This window comes from Phacochoerus africanus, chromosome 3, assembly GCF_016906955.1.
Source record: "Phacochoerus africanus isolate WHEZ1 chromosome 3, ROS_Pafr_v1, whole genome shotgun sequence".
NCBI lineage: Eukaryota > Metazoa > Chordata > Mammalia > Artiodactyla > Suidae > Phacochoerus > Phacochoerus africanus.
The window spans coordinates 183,286,878-183,308,653 of record NC_062546.1 but is presented as its reverse complement, the minus strand read 5'-3'; the positions used below and the strand labels follow the sequence as shown (position 1 = coordinate 183,308,653).

The window sequence follows — 21,776 nt, the reverse complement described above, 5'->3', positions numbered from 1 at the left end:
CCCCGCCCCATGCTGATTTCAGACTCTTGATACCCTTATCAGAGGATTCAGTCAAACCTACCCAAACTTCTGATCAAGAGAACTGTGAGGTGGGCATAACCAAATTTGTGGCAGTTTGTGATACAGCAATAGAAAAACAAAGGCAGATTTTTATTGGCTGATCCATATGAAATTGCCAATATTCACTGTTTTTGCTCTATAGAAATAATGATTTCATTTGGCTCAGCCTACTATTATTTGAATGTGTACCATTTAATAATACTGGTTGATGGGTTCTTACAGCCTTAACATCTTAGGAACTCAGCAAAAATAAATGTTCACAAACTTTTCTCACTCCTTTGTTCTTTACTCCCCAAAATGCACACACCAAAATATGTGTCTATGGTGATCACTTCCTGAGTCCTACACCAGAGAAACTATCTCCTACCTTTAATCATGTTGTTTCTGTTTGTGTTACCAATTATCATACCTAGCGTCTGTTCTCAAATGTGACCTTAAAGTATTTGAGATGAGAAAGTATATCTTTATTACCTCTAAATTTTTTTTACATACTCTTTTAATAAATGAACAATGCAATATTCAGGTTTATAGCAATGGTCTTTTGAAAGGAACAGATTATATGATTCAGTTGTGCAGAGTGATATGTGGAGCTTTACTTTGACATGAACACTGGGGAGAAAAGAGGGTTTACAGTTTAGACCATAGATTGAGACTTTTAACCTCTTTTTCTTCAAAGTAAAAGAGCAATTAAAGTGTGTAGACGTTCCCATGCATAGAAACAGAACTCTGAGAGCTGACGATTGAACTGGGAAATGCAACATGCCATTCTTCCAAAACAGCTTAGGAAAGCATTTGAGGATAAAAATGGGCAGAGGAATCTTCATTGGCAAAAAGAATCTAGCAATCACATTTTCTTTACAAAACATCTATATTTCTTTACTATTTATATATGTAGCCCAAAAGACACAAAAGTGAACTCAATGCAAGTAAGGGCAATGTTTCAATTTCACAGAGGGTGTTGAGGCAGAGTTAAAGACAAAACAGCTCCTCCTAGTTGTCATTGAGGGTGTGGCATTTATTCTCAAATCAGGAGATCACGTTTCTAGGGAAACCTCACTCTAAGGTAGAATGAAGAAATTACTCATGTGTCCTAACCCTTGCAGCCTCAAGGACTGTAACTCAGTGTTGCTCCATCCATCCAGGTAAAAAGAAGCTGTGGTTAATTTATAAATTATGGCCAATTCGCTAAAATCCATGCTTCCAAATCCTCAAATCCTTAGGACCATGCTTCCAAATCGAGACTGCTCATTATTCTTTGGGCAGCTTTGGTTACTGAGTTTCCCCTTATATATTTTAGAATCAGCCAAGTAGTTTTACCGAGATCATTTATAATGTCATTGAAGAAGTAATATTTTCAGAACTGTCAAAGGAACACTAATGGAATAAGGACACACCAATTACATAAGGACATTTTAAAAATCTCTTTAGAAAATAGATATAATTCTCAATAATTGAATTTGTAGAGAATTATTTCAGGTGATCCCCTACATCCTTATTTTAAATGTTTCTGGTTCTTTTCTGTGATTATAAACAAAGGCATGCTGGATTGTTTTAGTATATTTTATTAACTAATATAAAAGGAAAAAATCTGGAAAGGGTTTACATCATTACATGTTTTAAGCAGCTCTTACAGAATATTGGAACTGCAAGAGAACTTGGAAGTCAAGTTCAATGCAACCCAGTACAATACAGTCATGAATGAATCTCCTACAAGTACCATAACCAAGTGATTATACAGCCTTTATTTGATTACAGCAGCCCATTTTGGTCTTGGATAGCTCTTACTATTAGAAAATTCATCTTTATGTTGAAATAAAACCTACCTCCCTGTAATTTCCATCTATTGCCATAAAAATCAAACTGTACTTAAGATGGTAGCTATTTTGTTCTTATCTTGCTAGTTACTATTTAATTATAAGTCTTTATCTGGTCACAGTGAAAATTCTGCTAACATACTCATTCCATCAAACTACATTCTCCATTGTACGTTGATATATATTTCCATAGCAGCAATTTCCACAAGTAGGATTTTAATTTCCAAGTAGTATAGTCTTAAACATTGTCTCTGAAGTCATTTCACTACTGAAATTCATTGAAAGCCGTTTCTGAAATTTCTTCTAAAACACTCACATGAATTCACACTATGACAATGAGGTAAAAATTCTTTGAGGTTGTGAGTTTTTAATCCCACCAAATAGAAATGTTAAAATTCAAAAGTCAAAGCAAGCAATAGTAATACTAACCCAGTCAATATTGAAGATAAATGTCAAACAACATGTATACATTTCTTTGCAAGGAGCATCTGCAAATGTAGAGCCAAGAGTGGTTTCATCACAGATAAATCTGCCTGAAAAGTTGTATCAAATGACTTTACATGCCATATCTTGGCATTTTCTGAGATTTAAAAAAAATCACAAAAGTTTATTTTCAGAGAACATATCTAGGAATGATTATGATTGTATATTAAGAAAAGGAGCATCTTGGAGTTCCCTATGTGGCTCAGCAGTAACGAAACTGAACTAGCATCCACGAGGATGAAGGTTCAATCCCTGGCCTCACTCTGTGGGTTAAGGATCTGGCTTTGCTGTGAGTTATGGTGTAGGTGGCAGACACAGCTAGATCTGGCATTGCTGTGGCTGTGGTGTAGGCTGGTGGCTACAGCTCTGATTTGACCCCTAGCTGGGAACTTCCATATGCCACAAGTGTAGCCCTAAAAAGACAAAAAAAAAAAAAATACAAAAGGGGGGGGCAAACCCACAGCATGTGGAGGTTCCCAGGCTAGGGGTCTAATCAGAGCTACAGCTGCTGGCCTGCACCACAGCCACAGCAACACCAGATCCTTAACCCACTGAGCAAGGCCATGGATCGAACCTGCAACCTCATGGTTCCTAGTCAGATTTGTTTCCACTGTGCCATGGCGGGAACTCCAGAAGGATGATTTTTTTTTTTATATATGATAGGTAAGAAATAGATTTATTAGGATAGGATGCTTGAGAGAGATGCAAGCAGGCAGGCAAGGAGGCTCTGCCCCCCCCCCCCCCAGGCGATTGAGATCTTTATTGCTTCTCTGCTCTCCATGTAGCTGGCCTTGCTGGGGCACTTACATGCCCTGTGTGGGTCACCCCAGTCCAGTGGGACCTCCAACAGGCAGATGAGACCCTAATTGTGGACACAGTTGGAGGCCTGCCTTCCTCTTGTCCTGAATCACTTTCTTTACTATCGCCCCCATCAGTCATCTACTTAGAACTCAGTCAGGGAAGAGATGGTTGGTTGGTTGATGAGCTCTACTTTCCACCTCCAGGGATTCCACACATGGGAAATTATGAAGTGGAGTAACAAAGATCCTTTGATCGTAAAGCTTTAGCTCTTTATCTTTTCTCTTACTTAGAAACAAAAGGGAGTTTAGGATATAAATTCATATCCCATGTTAAAATGTACATTCCATTATTCTGACTATGTAAAATATATGCATGGATACTTAGCAGATGTAATTCTATCATTATTATTTTATATTCAGGAATTTTTAAAAATGAATTTTGAAAATTGTAAATTGACAAGAGCTATTTTATAATCATGAAATTTTTTAGCCCAACATTCTTTGTTTTATAAGTAAGGAAACTGAGGCACAGAAAGATATCAAGGTCACACAAATATATGACGAGAGAGCAATTACATAAAAATGCTAATTGATAAATATCATGACACTATAAGTCATAAATGCCACTCTATAAACCACTCTTATGCATCCCTGCAATATGCCAATAACATAGGCAGGTACAATGTTGTCCAGTTTTCATGAAAGAGGGTGATTAAATTATGAAATAAGTACTTTTCCTGCATCATAAAGCAAATCGAGAATAAAATTGAGAGTTCTTTTTTTTTTTTTGTCTTTTTTGCTATTTCTTGGGCCGCTCCCGTGGCATATGGAGGTTCCCAGGCTAGGGGTCCAATCGGAGCTGCAGCCACCGGCCTACGCCAGAGCCACAGCAACTCGGGATCCGAGGACCCGAGCCGCCTCTGCAACCTACACCACAGCTCACGGCAACGCCGGATCGTTAACCCACTGAGCAAGGGCAGGGACCGAACCCGCAAGCCTCATGGTTCCTAGTCGGATTCGTTAACCACTGTGCCACGACGGGAACTCCCCAAGCTGTAGTTATGACCTATGCTGCAGCGGCAGCAACGCCAGATCCTTAACCCACCTTGCCAGGCTGGGGATCGAACCTGCATCTCAGAGCTCCCAAAATGCTGCCAATCCCATTGTGCCACAGTGAGAACTCCGTAATTTTATTTTGTTTTTATCAAAAGATAAAGACTCTACATGGTTTATTATGAAAAACAGCTGTTCTAACCCATTCTTCTCAAACTTTCTTCCTACCATCACCTTACCCACTTTCTACATACTTCTCTCATCTTCCCAATTCCACCATAATTTTTATTAAGATCAATATTTAGAGTTCCTTTCCATTATCCTCTTTTTTAATTTTTGAGTTATTTCTTGCTCTCCATACCCATGCATATATAGATGACTACTCTTGTTTTATTCTTGCAGTATCTTCTTTTCTCTCTATAGTTGCTGATTTTCCAGATTGAATTTGCTTTAGCTTTTCACTTTCTTCTATTCCCTGCATTATTTCTCATTCAAAACTTTTTGTTTTGTTTTCTATAAGTCCATTTTGATCTTTCTTCGTGACAGAGGCTTTCCTCAAATGCTTGGTGACTCTGGGCTGTCCATTCATATTTGGAGTCAAGGCACTGATCTAAAGGTATGACCAAAACTCTGTGTACCTGATGGAGCTTATTGACTGAGTGGCATCAGTGAAGGCACTTGGGTGTTGGGATCCAGCTATTTCGTGGCATTACAGATCATTCTTTCCGTAAGAATGAGCCCAAAGGGGAATTCTTCAATCTGCCACACGGAAAGTAAACATGAAGATTTTCACTCAACTCTGCTGTTTGCAGCTATGCTTTACCTCTACATCTTCCTACATTAAGTTTAGGATTTGTCTGATTCCATCTCTGCAGTGAGTAAAATTTCTGGCTCCCACCTGGACAAAGTGAAGGAGGGGTTGTTGACATAAAAGCTAGGCTGCTGTCACAAAGATGATCTGGCTCAGGGGCTTAAAGATTAAAGGGGGAGTTCCCATCGTGGCTCAGTGGTTAACGAACATGACTAGTATCCATGAGGACCCAGGTTCCATCCCTGGCCTTGTTCTGTGGGTTAAGGATCCAGCGTTGCTGTGAGCTGTGGTGTGGGTTGAAGACATGGCTCAGATCCCACATTGCCTGTGGTTGTGGTGTAGGCCAGCAGCTACAGCTTCAATTGGACCCCTAACCTGGGAACCTCCGTATGCCGTGGGTGTGGCCCTAAAAAGACAAAACAAATAAATAAATAATAAAAAAAATTTAATTTTTTAAAGAATAAAGGGGTATATCTCTTTCTCTTGAAGCAGTCCCAGTGTCAAAGATCCAGGTCAGTGGAGAAGCTCTGCTCTTTATGATGTCCAGTCCTGGGCTTTTTCTAGGACATTTTCATCATTTTCTTGGTAAAAGCTGGGTGCTTTCCATGTCTGCATTTCAGCTGGTGGGAAGGAATAAAAGAATCTGGAGCAGGCACGCTGAATGAATTAAGTCCCCAACCCAGAGTGGGGACACATCACTTCTCACATTCCACTGGTGAGAACTATTTCCCCTGCGATGCCTAAGAGCAAGGGGGGCTGTAAAATCTAGTCTAGTTGTGTACGATGAGGCTGACTGTGGACGGAGACAATGGCTCAGGGTGGACAACCAGCAGGCTCCACTATACTCCTTAAAGAACTTCAGAGGATAGAAATTAAAGTCTTTCTACTTAGCATAAACTCAGTGTCTACCATCAAAGAGTATGTAGTGCTATTGAGGAGAAAAGAATCAGTGAAACTTCTTTCAATAGGCCATACTAATAAGCCAGTCTCTACAGAAAAGAATATATGTGTAATCAAAATGAGAAGAAGAAAAATATCAGTTTGGACCAGAATAATCAGAGATCTACAATTATTACCATTTTCACTAATATCCATCATCTTCCTGTTGGTTTTCTCACTTGCCCATGGAGAGAGCCATCAGCATCAGTAACAGCTTCTTAGAGAACACAGTTTATAGCACCTTATTTACGTACTGATTATACAAAATGGCAACAGATCCCTGATTACCTGCCAATTAATTTAACAGCCATTTATTTCAATACCTCCAGAAATTGTGGCTATAGCATTTGTTTCCTGTGGTGTCTTTCTTCCCCCTGAGGATTCAAGCTTAAACTTTCCTCCAAATTCATTCTTTGATATCATGTTCCAAGAGAAATAAAATTTGTTCTCAAAGAATAGACTGGTATAAAAGGATAAAACAAGCTAAGAGGAAATATTAAAACAATAGCCAAAATTTATGTGATTAAAAAAACAGTCAAAAGTAATCATTTTATTGGGCACAAAGTAAGAGACACAAAAACCGACTGTCTAAAAAAACTCCACGTTATATTTGCCCTTTTTTTTTTTTTTTTGCTTTTTTAGGACCCACGGCATATGGAGGCTCCCAGCTAGGGGTCGAATCAGAGCTGTAGCTGTCAGCCTACAACACAGCCCTAGCAACTAGGATCCTTAACCCTCTGAGCGAGGCCAAGGATCAAACCTGCGTCATAGATCCTAGTCACATTTGTTTCCACTGTGCCACAAGCGGAACTCCCCCAAGTTATATTTGAAGGAAGATGCCAGAGGACAAAATTTTTTCGAGTTGTTGATTAGTATATTTACAATCTCTGAAAACCGAAAGGGGTTCCTACTGACAACTAAGAGTAATAGAAAGCAACCTTACTATCTCACTTGAAACAACCAAGAGAGAGGGAGAAACTTCCAGAAAAAGTATGTGAAACGATGGTTCTCAAGACGCTGGACATCAGGCAACAAGGGACAGTGATCTTTGAGAGACACAAAACAAAGTAAGAAAATATTGATAAGCTGTACTTATTAAAATAGTAAACCTTGCACTTCAAAAGACACCACTGGGGGGTGAAAAGACAGGGTACACGTTGGGGGAAATATTTTCAAAGCGGGAGTTCCCATCATGGCGCAGTAGTTAACGAATCCGACTGGGAACCATGAGGTTGCAGGTTCGGTCCCTGCCCTTGCTCAGTGGGTTAAGGATCTGGCGTTGCCGCGAGCTGTGTAGGTTGCAGACGCGGCTCGGATCCTGAGTTGCTGTGGCTCTGGCGTAGGCCAGTGGCTACAGCTCCGATTCGACCCCTAGCCTGGGAACCTCCATATGCCGCAGGAGCGGCCCAAAAAAATAGCAAAAAGACAAAAAAAAAAAGATTTCAAAGCAAGTATCTGATAGAAACTTGTATCTAGAATATACAAATTTTTCAGAAAACTGAATATAACAAATACCTAACTGGAAAACAAGTAAATGATTTGAACAGCCACTTCACAGAAGAAGATACACAGATGGCAAATAAGCACATGAAAATATGCTTAACATTACTAGTCTTTAAGGAAATGCAAATTAAAACCACAAAGAGTAGTCACTACACACCTAGCAGTGTAGCTAAAATTCAAAAAGACTGCCTAGGAGTTCCCATCGTGGTTCAGTGGGTTAAGAACCCAACTAGAATCTCTGAGGACTCGGGTTTGATCCCTAGCCTTGCTCAGTGGGTTAAGGATCCAGTGTTGCTGTAATCTGTGGTGTAGCTACAGCTCAGATTTGACCCCTAGTCTGGGAACTTCCATATGCCATGAGTACAGTCCTAAAAAGCCAAAAAAAAAGAAAAAAAGACTGCCCAAACTAAGTGTTGACAGGATTTTTTTTTTCCATAATGATTTTTATTTTTTCCATTATAGCTGGTTTATAGTGTTCTTTGACAGGATGTTAGGAAACTGGACAGGATACTATAAAACTCTTAGAGGAAAACATAGGCCAAACACTCTCTGACATAAACCACAGCAATATCTTCTCAGATCCACCTCCTAGAGGAATGACAATAAAAACAGAAATAAACAAATGGGACCTAATTAAACTTAAAAGTTTCTGCACAGCAAAGGAAACCCTAAACAAAATGAAAAGAAACCCACAGTATGGGAGAAAATATTTGCAAATGAAGCAACTAACAAGGGATTAATCTCCAAAATTTATAAACACCTCCTGCAGTTCAATACCAAAAAACAAACAACCCCATCAAAAAATGTCCAGAAGATCTAAACAGACAATTCTCCAAAGAAGACATACAGATGGCCAAAAAACACATGAAAAGATATTCAACATCACTCATTATTAGAGAAATGCAAGTCAAAACTACTATGAGGTACCACCTGACACAGGTCAGAATGGCCATCAACAAAAAGCCTACAAACAATAAATGCTGGAGAGGATGCAGAGAAAAGGGAACCCTATTACACTATTGGTGGGAATGTAAATTGGTGCAACCACTTTGGAAAACAGTATGGAGATTCCTCAAAAAACTAAAAGTAGAACTACCATTTGATCCAGTAATCCCACTCCTGGACCTCTATCCAGAGAAAATCATGACTCAAAAAGCTGCATGTACTCCAATGTTCATTGCAGCACTATATACAATAGCCATAGGCATGGAAACAACCTCAACATCCATTGACAGAGGAGTGGATAAAGAAGATGTGGTGCATACACACAATGGAATATTACTCAGCCATTAAAAGGAAAGAAATAATGGCATTTGCAGCAACATGGATGGACCCAGAAATTATCATGCTAAATGAAGTTAGACAGTAAGACACCAATGTCATATGCTATCACATGTGGAATCTAAAAAAAGGACACAATGAACTTCTTTGCAGAAGAGAGACTGAGTCACAGACTTTGAAAAACTTATGGTTTCCAAAGGAGACAGGTTGGGGTGGGGGATGGGTTGGGGGTTTGAGATGGAAATCCTATAAAATTGGGTCATGATAATTGTACAACTATAAATGTGATGAAATTCATTGAGTTAAAAATATAAATAAATTTTTTGTTTGGAAAAAAAACCCTGGAATCCTCATACATTGCTGCTGGAAAGTAAAATGGTAAAACTACTTTGGAAAACTAGTTTCTTAAAATGTTTAAAAATATATATACACCTACCATATGATCCAACCATTCCATTCCTAGATATTTACCCAAGAGAAAAGAAAGTATAGGTCCATAGAAAGACTGTATGCAGTTTTTACTGTAGTTTTGTTTCTAGTCACCAAAACCTGGAAACTATTCAACTGTCCATCGGCATATGAATATACTGTGGTATACCAGATAACTGAATACTACTCAGTAAGAAAAAGAATGAACTATTGATACAAGCGACAGCATAGGTGAATCTCAAAATAATTATACTGAGTGGAAGTCAAGTACAAATGAATGTATATTGTATGGTTCCAATTATATAAAACCTTAGAAGTTTTCTCGTGGCTGAGCGGGTTAAGGATCTAGAGTTGTCACTGCTGGGGCATGGGTTTAATCCCTGGCCCAGGAACTTCCACAGGCTGCAGGCACGTGGGGAAGGGTGAGGAGGGAGGGACCTCTGGGAAATGCAAACTAATCCACAGTGATAGAAAACAGATTAGTGGTTGCCTCGGGAGAGGCAGACAGAAGGGTGGGATTGCCAAGGGATGCAAGGAAACTTGGGGCAGGGAGGATGGATATGTTCCCTATCGTAACTTTGATGATCATTTCTTGGGTGTTTACATAGAGAGAGATAGGTAAATGATACATCAACTTTTATCAAATGGCACATTGTACAGTTTATTATTCATTAACCATACCTCAATAAAACTTTTTTAAATCTGAAAGGACACAAATATCAAATGTTGGTGAGGTTGTGGAGAAAAGGAAACACTTGCACACTGTTGGTGGGAATGTAAATTGGCGCAACTACTGCAGCAAACAGCATAGTGGTTTCTCAAAAAGCTAAATATAGAGCCATCAAATGACTCAGCAACTCTACTCCTGAGTATATATCCAAAAAACCCAAACATATTAATTGGAAAGATACATGTACCCCAGTGTCTATAGCAACATTGTTTATAATTGCCAAGGTATGTATGAAAGCACCCTAAGTGTTCTTCAACAGATGAATGGATACACAAACACACACACACACACACACACACACACACATACATGCACAATGGAATATGACTCAGCCATAAAAAAGAAGAAAATTTTACCATTTGGAAGGACTTGGAGGGATTATGCTAAGCGCAATAAGTAAGACAAAGGCAAATACTGTATGGTATCTCTTATACGTGGAAAAATATAGCAAACTAGTAAATATAACAAGAAAGAAGCTGACTTACAGATTTAGAGAACAAACTAGCGGGTACCAGTGGGGGAGCAATATAACGGTGGGGAAGTGGGTGGTACAAACTATTGGGTATAATATATAGGCTCAAGGACGTATTGTACAGCACAGAGAATAACTGTAAATGGAAAGTAACCTTTAAGAACTTTATAAAAAACTTAGGAATGGATTAGCAATGAGATCCTGCTGTGTAGCACTGGGAACTATGTCTGGTCATTTATGATGGAGCATGATAATGTGAGAAGAAAGAATGTACACATGTATGTGTAACTACATCACCATGCTGTACAGAAGAAAAAAAATAATGCATTGGGGAAATTTAAGAAAATTTATAAAAATTTTAAAAATAATTTTTAAAAAGAAAAAGAAGAAATGAAATCAGAACTTATTTTGTTAAAAAAAATATGAAGGGAACATTTTATTTATTTATTTATTTATTTAGTCTTTTTAGGGCCACACCCTAGGCATACAGAAATTCTCAGGCTAGGGGTATAATCAGAGCTGCAGCTGCCCACCTACACCACAGCCACAACAATGCTGGATCCTTAAACCATTGAACAAGGCCAGGGTTAGAACCCATGTCCTCATGGATACTAGTCAGATTCTTTACTGCTGAGCCATGGTGGGAACTCCCTGAAGGAAACATTTTAAAGAAAGTAATACATCCATGTGTTAATTTTTTTTAATTGTCTGCAATGTTTTAATTTATCAAAACAATTTTCATTAGTCTTTAATTAAACACCAAATTTTGAAAAGAACAATTAAAATACAAAGATTTTCATGAGTAAAAGAAATTTTTTTTAAAGTTTATTTATCTTTTTTTTTTTTTTTTGTCTTTTTAGGGCGGCATTGTGGCATACAGAGGTTCCCAGGCTAGGGGTCCAATTGGAGCTGTAGCTCCTGGCCTACACCACAGCCACAGCAACACAGGATCCAAACTGTGTCTGCCACCTACACCACAGCTCACAGTTCCCTTGTGGCACAGCAGGTTAGGGTTAAGGGTCTAGCATTGTAACTGCAGTGGGTTCAATCCCTGGCCTACGAACTTCCATGTGCCATGGGCACTGCCAAAAAAAAATCGTTAGCCTTTGCATACATGACATTTGTAGATTGATGAGGGACTTTTATAGATAAAATGCTGTTTCTGATGGGGTAGGGCTCTTGACCCCAAATTCTTCACATGAATTAAATTGTTTAGTGGACAAATCAAATATTTCCAAGGGAGCTAAGGAGTTAAGACAAATACTATATATTTACAAATAAAATCCTGGCTTCTTTTTTTTTATCATTTTATGATCACTATTTCATTTGCTCCTATCATCAGAGGATTTTACTCTGAGAAAGATAAAGTCATCAAGGGGCACATATCCCACAGAAAGAATGAAAGAAAGAGAAAGTGAGAAAGAAGACAGCCATTCAAGACATGGAAATGCAAAGAGAAATTACTGAGCAATGTTAGGTGCTAATTTTGGAAAATAATTCATGTGTCCATGGGTGTGGCCCTAAAAAGACTTAAAAAAAAAGAGTTCCCGTTGTGGCACAGTGGTTAAGAAACCCAACTAGGAACTACAAGGTTGCAGGTTCAATCCTTGCCCTTGCTCAGTGGGTTAAGGATCCAGCGCTGCCGTGAGCTGCAGTATAGCTCACAGATGCGGCTCGGATCCAGCATTGCTGTGGCTGTGGTGTAGGCTGGCAGCTACAGCTCCTATTAGACCCCTAGCCTAGGAACCTCCATATGCTGCGGGTGCAGCCCTAAAAAGACAAAAATAATAATAATTCATGTGTCCAAATCTATTTTGCTACAATTTACAACTTAAATCATAGTTTATGTCAATTGTGCACGTCATGGTTACAGACTGTTAGAATCTGGACGGTCAGAGTTTCAACCGGAAACAAACTTCAACAATTTCCAAGGAAAGACTGGTGAGGCACTGTTAAAAGGGCATTGGCACAGCCAAGGGAAAGAGAAGGATGTTGAGGCTCCCAGGGACCAGCAGGGTTTTATGTGTCCAGAGCCACCACTGTGGGAGGGAGGCAGTGAGAGCTGGCATCTCAGAGAACAGTCTGGCAAGAACTTTGATCCACAACAGTGCTCCTCTCCATTCCTTTTTGGTTATTATTCCCACCCCCCCAAAAAAATTAAGATGAATTTAAATTCCACCTGATGAGGTACATAACAGCTAAGGAATAAGATTTTATCAGGTAGGGTTGAGTTGGGTGTTTTGTTTTCGTTTTTGATTTGGTTTTTCATCTTTTTAGGGCCGCGCATGTGGCACATGGAGGTTCCCAGGCTAGGGGTCAAATCAAAGCTGTAGCCACTGGCCAATACCCCAGTCACAGCAACGCCAGATCCGAGCTGCATCTGTGACCTACACCACAGATTACCGCAACACTGGATCCTTACTTAACCCACTGAGTGAGGCCAGGGATCGAACCTCATGGATACTAGTCAGATTCGTTTCCACTGAGCCACGATGGAAACTCCGAGTTGGGGTTTTTTTCCTTTCTTTATTATTATTTTTTTTTTCTTTTCACTCTCCCCACCCCACCCCCGGCCCCCCACCCACCAACAACCAATGTTCACCCTCTTGGGGGCAGTCTTGTTCCCAGGGAGAATGCATGTTCTGCAGAGAGGACACTGCCACCAGAACTGTAGTCCTGAAACCAGACTTCAGAAGAAACACCGTCCTGTCTTTGTCCTCCTGCCCTGCAGCAGGCAGAGGAGTCTGCCATACAGTCCAAGGGATCAGCCCCAAGATGCAGAGCAAGGCAGTGAAGAACAGAGCATACAGATCTGGGAGAACAAAAAAAAGTAATCACCAGAGAAGTTTTCCAAATTTCTTATAACTTAAATGGGGCAAAATCTCTTGGGGGAAAGCCTTGTATGTTTTGGTGAAGAATATGAGTTTTGTGGCAAGAAGACTAAGTTCCAGCCTGTCCCTTTTTCATTGTAGAAGCATAAGGATCATCTTAAACTTTTCTAGCCACAGAGAGTTAAATTGGGGCTATGGATATCTATTTCTGGCAGTTACTTTGAGGATAAGCTGAAATAACATACGCGGGGCACTTAATAATGTGACTGGCTGGTTTAATAATGACTAACTGTACATTTGAGTGTTTATCATCTGCCTTTCTTTCCTTTCATTCATAAGTACCAAGACAGAGACTCTGCTCCATCAAGCTTGTGGTCTAGTGGAGAGTCAGAGGTACCAATCCAAATGCCAAAACACAGTCAGGCTTTTGGAAAGAAACTGGTTCACAAAAGAACGGCCCTGGATACAATAGGTAAAAACTGGCAGCATATCAATCAGCAAGGTTCTGTGTGACGTCGTTTGAATGAATGAGTCTCAGGTTGAAAAAGTCATCTACAAAATCCTTTAGCCAATTGCCCACACCTTTATTCTAGAGAGAGATCATTAAGTGATACCAGAATGTCTACAAGGCTGGTGATTTAGAAAGCTTCATTCTAGTTATTTTTCTAAGTCTTGTGTCCTCATCTGTAAGAGTAAGAGGATAATGGTCCTTACCTCACAGGGTGGTTGATTGTAGAATGAAAAAAATGTCTGTAAAGTACTTAGACCTGGTTCTGGCTCAGAGAAAGTGCTGAGTAAAATCTAGCTGTTTAAATGTATTTCTCTTCAGATACTGAAATCCTTATGCCCTTTTTCATGTGCTTAAGATTGTCTTAGTTTTTCATATTTTTGTTTTGTTTTGTTTTTTGGCCACACTCTTGGTGTTTGGAAGTTACCCAGATAGGGACTGAACCTGCACCACAGCAGTGACCTGGGCTGCTACAGCTGTAACGCCAGATCCTTAACCTGCTGTACCACAAGAGAACTCCAGTTTTTCACGTTTAATATAGTAATGATTTTAAACACCCATTCCATCTCAGTAAAACTTTCACAGCTAATGAGAGAATATATCAAATTTATCCAGAAAATGGTTCAGCATGAATTTAGGGATAGTCATAATTATACTTTCATTGCTATAATTCAGTTGAATATATCCTTAATTTTAATAACTAATAACTAATAGAAAGTGTTTATTGACCACCTATATCAAAGTAGTCTATTGTTGGTATAAAAGTTTATTTAAGAAATAGGAGTTCCCGTCGTGGCGCAGTGGTTAACGAATCCGACTAGGAACCATGAGGTAGTGGGTTCGGTCCCTGTCCTTGCTCAGTGGGTTAACGATCCAGCGTTGCCGTGAGCTGTGGTGTAGGTTGCAGACGCGGCTCGGATCCCGCATTGCTGTGGCTCTGGTGTAGGCCGGTGGCTACAGCTCCGATTCAACCCCTAGCCTGGGAACCTCCATATGCCGCGGGAGCGGCCCAAGAAATAGCAACAACAACAACAACAACAAAAAAGACAAAAAAAAAAAGTTTAAGTTGTGGAGTTCCCGTCGTGGCGCAGTGGTTAACGAATCCGACTAGGAACCATGAGGTTGCGGGTTCCGTCCCTGCCCTTGCTCAGTGGGTTAACGATCCGGTGTTGCCGTGAGCTGTGGTGTAGGTTGCAGACACGGCTCGGATCCTGTGTTGCTGTGGCTCTGGTGTAGGCCGTTGGCTACAGCTCCGATTCGACCCCTAGCCTGGGAACCTCCATATGCCGCGGGAGTGGCCCAAAGAAATAGCAAAAAAGACAAAAAATAAATAAATAAAATAAAATAAAATAAAGGTTCTGCTGTGTTGTCTTCTTAAAAAAAAAAGTTTAAGAAATAATGTTTATGATGGTCTTTAAGCATCTAACACAACCTTCATAATTAGCTCCCTATAAGATGCTTAAAATATGTGAATTCAAAAAAAGATGGAAAATAATTTAAATGCCAAAAACCTTTCAAGTAGAAGTCTTTTAGCCTTTCAAAACTTTTAGAGCCACCTACATAAAATAAAGGAAAATTGAGAAAAGGAGCAAGAGCACCCAAAAATAAAACTTTTCCAAGAAACTACTACCTAGCTTGGAAAGCTGAAATGTTCTATAACACAGTTTCTGGGTGAGCATTCCAGCTACAGAGTAGTTCATTCCACTTTACTGGATGAACAAGACTCCTTTGCAAAGGCTGTTGGGAGATACGTCCCTCTAATGAGAAAAAGAGCACTCCTGGTAAAAATCAAAGGGCAGAGATTAAGGCTTTTAAAAGTGCTGATTAAATAATAAAGTAACTAAAAATATAAACAAAATGCTGATTAAGTGAAAACTGGCAAGCTTTCAAGGCATAAATTAAAATCCTCATCAAGTATTTTTTTTTCCCCTGGTTGCAGTGCCTGTCAATTCCAGACAAACTGCTCAGATATTTTACCCATGAGGGCTGCCCATGGGGCAGTTTCTTTTTCCTTCTCGCACCTGTGCTTAATGAGTAGCAGTTTTGCAAGCTTCGACATTTTTAAGGAAAGATGGGAAGGATTTCATGCCAAAAAAATATAATCAAGTTAAGAAACAAAACTACTGTAATTTATGTCCATTCAACCTAGGCTTAGAAGACCATGAAATAGTAAAAAGACACTATAGGCTTTTAAGGCAGAGAGTTCCAAAGGTCACCTAATCAATGGCTTCCCCTCTACCAGAACTGAAAGAGATTAAGAACAGGATAAAAGCCAAAGGTTTTCAAGAAAAACAGCTCACCTTCGTTTAAATGTAACCCCTAGGGTCAAGAAGTTATTTCTTATCAGGGATAAGATTTTTTTTTCAGCAGGCAAGGGATTTGGCCGGGATGGGTATTGTCCTCATGTGCGCATTATTCTTAAAGAAAAGCCATTTTTCACTTAGGAAAAAAAAACTGTCTTTTAAAACGTATCCCTTTAATTGTATTAATTTCAATCCTTCCCAAATGACTGGATCTGAAAAATTCATTTTGTGCTTAACCATAGTCATCAACTCAAAGTCAATTCTTTCAATTTCCATAATTGCGCATGCTCCTCATTTACCGTCTCCAATAAGGAAACATCCAAATACACCCTCTACACACAAATGTACGTGCTCTTTTTTGTTACTGAAAATTTAAGCTGACCTAAGTTCTGAGAAAATCCTATCTCTATGGCAAGTCCAAGAAGAAACAAGGCACAATCCTAAATCAAGATTTATTTCGCCTCTACAACACACATTCCATCACACAGATACTAGGCTTCCTAAGAGGTTACTGGTGTAGAAGAAAGACTCCACTACTGTCCTTAAGAAAAACTTCCTCTTAGAAAAATGAAGAAGTGAGGCCGCCCTGTGCATGTTGCAGCCGCTTGAGTGCAAGTCTGTGAAACAAAATAGAAGATGGTATGAGTAAAAAAAAGAATAAAAAACTACTACACCTTAATTTTTTAAGAACAACTTTATTGTGGCGTAACTTACATACCATAAAACTCACCCATGTTCAGTGTACAACTCAGTGATTTTCAGTAACTTAACCAAGTTATGTAGCCACCACCACAATCTAGTTTTAGAACATTTATTTCCATCACTCCAATAAGATTCCTTGTGTTCGTTTACAGTTATTGCCATTCCCATCCCCAGCCCCAGGCACCTAGGAATCTACTTTCTGTCCTTTTTGTCACGTTTCCCTCTCCAAATAAAGATGAGAAAAATAAATCCAAAGAAATATCCTACAAATAGAAGGATGTTGTTTGCTTAAGAACCCATCCTGTCAGAATAGTTAGAATTCTTAAGGGAGTGAAAGGGAGTCGTGGACTTGAGGCATGCCTAGTTTGAACAGGGTCAGAGTGGAGAGATTTAACTATCTCTCCAGTTAGAGATAATTGACTTACACAATTACAAAGGACATTGATAATAAAAGAATACTGTAGCAAGTCTTGTTATCTGAACTAAAAAAATGTTTCCATCTCCAAAGTTCAAAAAATAAAAGCTGCTTTCAAGTAAAAGTGTAAACTCTCAGGCATTTCTATAAAATTCAGTCCAAATATTATATATATGCTTGCTTATGAGACATTTGAAATATATCATATCCTTAAGCAAAGTATATCTCAATGGATTGAAATACAAATTACTTCTGAAATGTAAGTCACTTGGGCTTTTTTTCCCTCCAAGCTCTCTGTGTATATTATTCTAGTGTATTTTGAGTAAGTAAATATATCAAACTACCATGGTTTGGGTTGATGAAATACTTTTCTAACCACTTATTTCCTTCCCCCAGAATCCATGTATTTTAAGAAAGCATTGGCTTCAGGTTTATCTTGCTTATATCCTGATTTCCAGGTACCCTTCCCTCTGGCAGGAACACCCAGCTTCCCAGAAATTTACTGAGAATTTTACAAGGGGCCCTTTTATACTTGAAAGAGAAAACTGCTTTGTCAAGTGATGATGAGAAATTCAAAAAAACTCTAACCCAGACGGGACTCTAAATTTGGGGAAATCCGAGGCACTCTTTCAACTGGCAAAGTTGGTCACAAAGATGCCTCAAGAAGTTATTTTACACTGCTTATAGGAAACTGATATTTGCTTTGTGTGTGAGTGTGTTTCCCTTTAATTCCCTGTGTTAATATAAGCAAATGTTAGTTTTGTGTCTTTGATGTGTTGGGCATTTTATAGACCAGAGTTCGAATAACCCCATGGCAGTTGCTAAAGGTGGAACATTTGGAGAAAACAAGTGCTTGCAGAAATAAACATATTTAGCTAACAGATTTTCTAGATTCTCAAAGCAAATAGGAGGTCCACACTACTAACCTAACTAGGAGGCAAAGCTTTTGAGTTTTGGTCCCTCAGAAGTTACTGAAGAAAGTCGAGGACTCCTTTCAAAGATCCTTCCTTAAAAAGCAAGTGTGGTTTGTGTTTGTAAAAAAGACTGATGTGATGAGTTGTTAAATGCTAGAGACTTCTCAGATTGTGCCTTTAGAGGGAAAGACAGGCACATCTTAAATAGGAACTTTCCACATTGGAATAAGTAACACTTGAAATGTGAAAAATCTGGCAGCGGGGCTGGGGGAGGGGAATTCTGTGATGAAATCGATGTCCACCAAATGAAAATGCCAAACAAAAGCAAGAAAGGACTGTAGGAAGGCAAATCTGTAAATGGTCTTTTCTCAACTTTTAGTGACTCAAAGATCTCTACTTTGCATAAGGGGCGCGGTGAACACGGGGAAGGACACCGCAATATTTCTCTCTACAGGGTCGACCCAGTTTTCCAGGTTTTAGCGGTAACAGGTATCGAAACTCCAGGGGAAAGACCTTCTTGCATATTTGAGGGGAAAAAAAGCAAACTGCTGCTCTGTCCTTTCAAAAGCAACCTCATTCTCTAAATTTCTCCCTGATCCGTCGAGCGCCCCGCAGAACTCTTGGCACTTTGTAGAGGCTCATTGAAGGCTCTCTTTTTCCCTTCTAGCCCCTCTCCCCGCCTCGCCCCGCGACCCTGGCTAGCACTTCCTCAGGACCCCGCAGATACCGCATTTGGAAGGGGAAAAGTCCTAAGAAGAAGCTACGAAGGCAAAGAAAGTTAAGTTCTCAGTGCACAGTAGACCAAAGAAAGGGAACCGGAGGAAAGCCAGCCCCGCCCTGGGACGGCAGAGGCTACATTCCTACAGCTGCAAGGTGGTGGCTACTTTATGGTTTTTCCTCCCCCCGAAATACACTCCACTAAGCAGAGATATTTTCCAAAGGTGACGCAATGTCCTCAACCTCTCTCTGCATCCCCATAAAATAAAAAAAAAAAGGGAGGGAAGCGGGGGTGGCGGGGGGGACTTGCGACCCCTTCGCTACACACGACTCCAGCCCTCCCTTTCCTGCCTGTCTACCCCTTCGCAGCCGCTTCCTATCCTTCCCCTTCTGCCCCCTAAAAGTTTGACGACCGCAAAGGAAACCAAAAAAAAGTTCTCTTGCCCCAGTCCTGGCGGGCGATCAGCATCTCTTTTGTTCGCTGCGAACCCACAGTCCTCCTGACGTCACCCGGAGCCCAGGCCAATCGGCGAGCGGTCGGCGGCGGCGGCGGCAAGAGGAGGGTGGGGGGGAGTCCGACCGGTCCCTCCTCCCAGGCGCCCGAGGCCTCGCGGGGGGCGGAGGGGACCGTCCCATATAAACCCCAGCTCTCGGGTCTCCGCCGCCCGCGCCGGCTGCGCTTTGCAGGGGGGGAGGAGAGGGAGCCCTAGGCGCGAGCGGGGGAGAGGGGACCTGCAGCCACAACTTCTTTCTTCCTCTCCTTCCCCTCTGTCCCTCTACCCTTCCCCTTCCCCATCATCCAGCCCTTACCTTCTTGGCGGCGTCGGCCCGTAGCGGGCACTGGAAGGGACTCCTCTGGCAGGTTGCGAAAAAGAAGCCAAACTTGGTGGAAAGTTGTCTCCTGGTTAGAGCGTCTATATCCCCGCACCTTCTCAAGATGCTCGGGGGTCCGGGACCCGGGCTGCTGCTGCTGGCCGTCCTGTCCCTGGGGACAACGGTGCCCTCCACTGGAGCGTCGAAGAGCAAGAGGCAGGCTCAGCAGATCGTTCAGCCCCAATCCCCGTTGGTTGACAGCCAACGCAAGCGTGAGTACTGACCGCGAACTGAGACAGGCTGTCGCAGGGGTGGGACCGTAAAGCCAACCAAAGTTGTGGCTAAAGTTTTGTGCGCGCGCGAGTGTGGAGTGAGTTCACGCTGACTGTGGACACAAAAGACTCTGGGTTTGAGCAGGCTGGTTCTGAGGGCCTAAGATAGCTACTGCCTTGGAGGACAGGGGCTCTGCGGTGTCCGGCAGGGCTCTTATCAGCTCTGCACGTTCCGGGCGTCCTCCTATGAATTCGTCGAAACTTGCCTTTAAAAAGGGAAATGATGTGTGCCTTTAAACTTTCCATTTGGAATTAGTGTGGTCTTTAGGCTTATTTTCTTTGTTACTAAAACAATTGATGAAATATTTTCAAAATGGGGGTGAGGAGAGGGTAGCTAAAAAACTGTTGTTCCTACTTTGAATGAGATGTAATTGGTTCAGATTGCTTTGGGGGCCCTCAGGATGCTTCTCCAAAAAGAGAGATGGGAATTCCTCTTCCAGTTTTTCAAAGACACACCCTCCCTTTTCCTTGGCTAAAGGAAACTGCCTGACTTATTACTCCCAAAGAGTACTGAAATTCCTTGCACTTTTTAAAATGTAATTCCCAGTTATCTGCTTTTCAAAATGTTTCCTTTGATGCAGACCCCTGGCCAGATGGAAATGACGTCATTGTATAATGTTTAACTCGGTCAAAGAAAAAAAAAAGGAATACCTATATGTCTACGTGTACAAATTGCACTTAACTCTTTAGATAGCTAACTCCTTTTAATTTTCCACATGCGCTGATGATTAACTTTTTTTTCATATGTTGCTTAGGCTTTTCAATTTAGTTGTACAAGAAATTTCTGTAATTTGGAAAAAGGAAGAATGTAATAACTTTTTCCTTCGATTCTTTACAGCTGGTTGTTACGACAATGGAAAACACTATCAGATAAACCAACAATGGGAGCGCACTTACCTGGGCAGTGCCTTGGTTTGTACCTGTTATGGAGGGAGCCGGGGCTTCAACTGTGAGAGCAAGCCTGAGCGTAAGTGGTGGGGACCCTGCCCAGTTCTTAGTGTCTTCTATTAATGGAGAAGTGGTGCCTGTTCCTTAAACTTAGTGTTAGTAGTAAAATTACATACACCATTTTCCCAATAGACTTGTCTGTCATTGCCTCTTTAAAAATGTTTAATAACTGCTTTTCACATGTTCCTTTTACCTTTAAAACAAAAGAACAAATATATCCCAAAATAGTCCCTAGAGCCTTCTTTTTGTTTTACTTTCCCAAAGCCTTTGATGAAAAAAAAAAAATGAAAGACGTTGTGTGTTCTTTCTCCCTCCAAAAAAAAAATGCTTATAAAATTTTGGTTTATTAGAAAGTAATTTCGAATCTTAAACCGTAAGGTTATGAGGCAGCACAGCCTTTGGGCATTATATTGTAGAGCGATTTGTCGGCTGCAGTTCAACATTAAACCACTCACGCTTCAAAGTTCTCATTCCTCTATGACCCGTGATATGTTTCTTGTAAATCATGGCAACTCCTACAGAGAAGCACTGGTGAGGCGAAAATGGAAATAGTAGGATTAACAAGTGACAATGCCTGAGGGGAAGGGGGGGAGGGCTCTTCAAATTGTTTGCTTTTTCTGTGGACCTTGATTTGGCTTCCTGAGCCAGAAAGGGGACTCTAAAGCCCTGCCTTCACAATCTGAGTCCTAAGGTCGCACTTTATAAAGCTTTTTCCTAAGGTCTGAGAATCCTTTCCAATTGAAATTCATTTCCAGAAAATTAGGGAACTTGTCAAAGGTCAAACTGAGGCTTTATTAGAGCCCAGGGTAAAACCAGGATCTCCCCCCCTCCATCTTTTAAAACTTTCCGTTTGTTCCTTGCTACTCATAGAATGGAAAAGTGAGTTTTCCTTTGGATCGGAGTAGTGGAATAGAAAAG

General features: G+C 40.6%; 1 protein-coding gene and 1 long non-coding RNA gene across 9 annotated transcripts in view; one reads left to right on the top strand and one right to left on the bottom strand.

Moving 5' to 3' along the window:
• LOC125123521 (uncharacterized) overlaps window positions 1–19,630 on the bottom strand; it is a 98,353-nt gene extending 78,723 nt beyond the window's left edge. The window contains exon 1 of the long non-coding RNA XR_007134085.1: window positions 19,576–19,630. This is a non-coding gene — a long non-coding RNA (uncharacterized LOC125123521). The remainder of the gene's footprint in view (window positions 1–19,575) is intronic.
• The window catches only part of FN1 (fibronectin 1), a 73,371-nt gene continuing 71,046 nt past the window's right edge, over window positions 19,452–21,776 (top strand). For 3 of the 8 annotated variants that reach the window (XM_047773440.1, XM_047773439.1, XM_047773437.1), the window contains exons 1-2: window positions 19,453–19,850; window positions 20,749–20,877. In XM_047773440.1, coding sequence (XP_047629396.1) covers window positions 19,703–19,850; window positions 20,749–20,877 — 277 coding nt within the window. In that variant the 5' untranslated portion in view covers window positions 19,453–19,702. Of the gene's footprint in view, window positions 19,851–20,748; window positions 20,878–21,776 lie in introns of all 8 variants that reach the window. The other 5 variants (XM_047773434.1, XM_047773433.1, XM_047773432.1 and 2 more) reach the window with 3 other exon arrangements.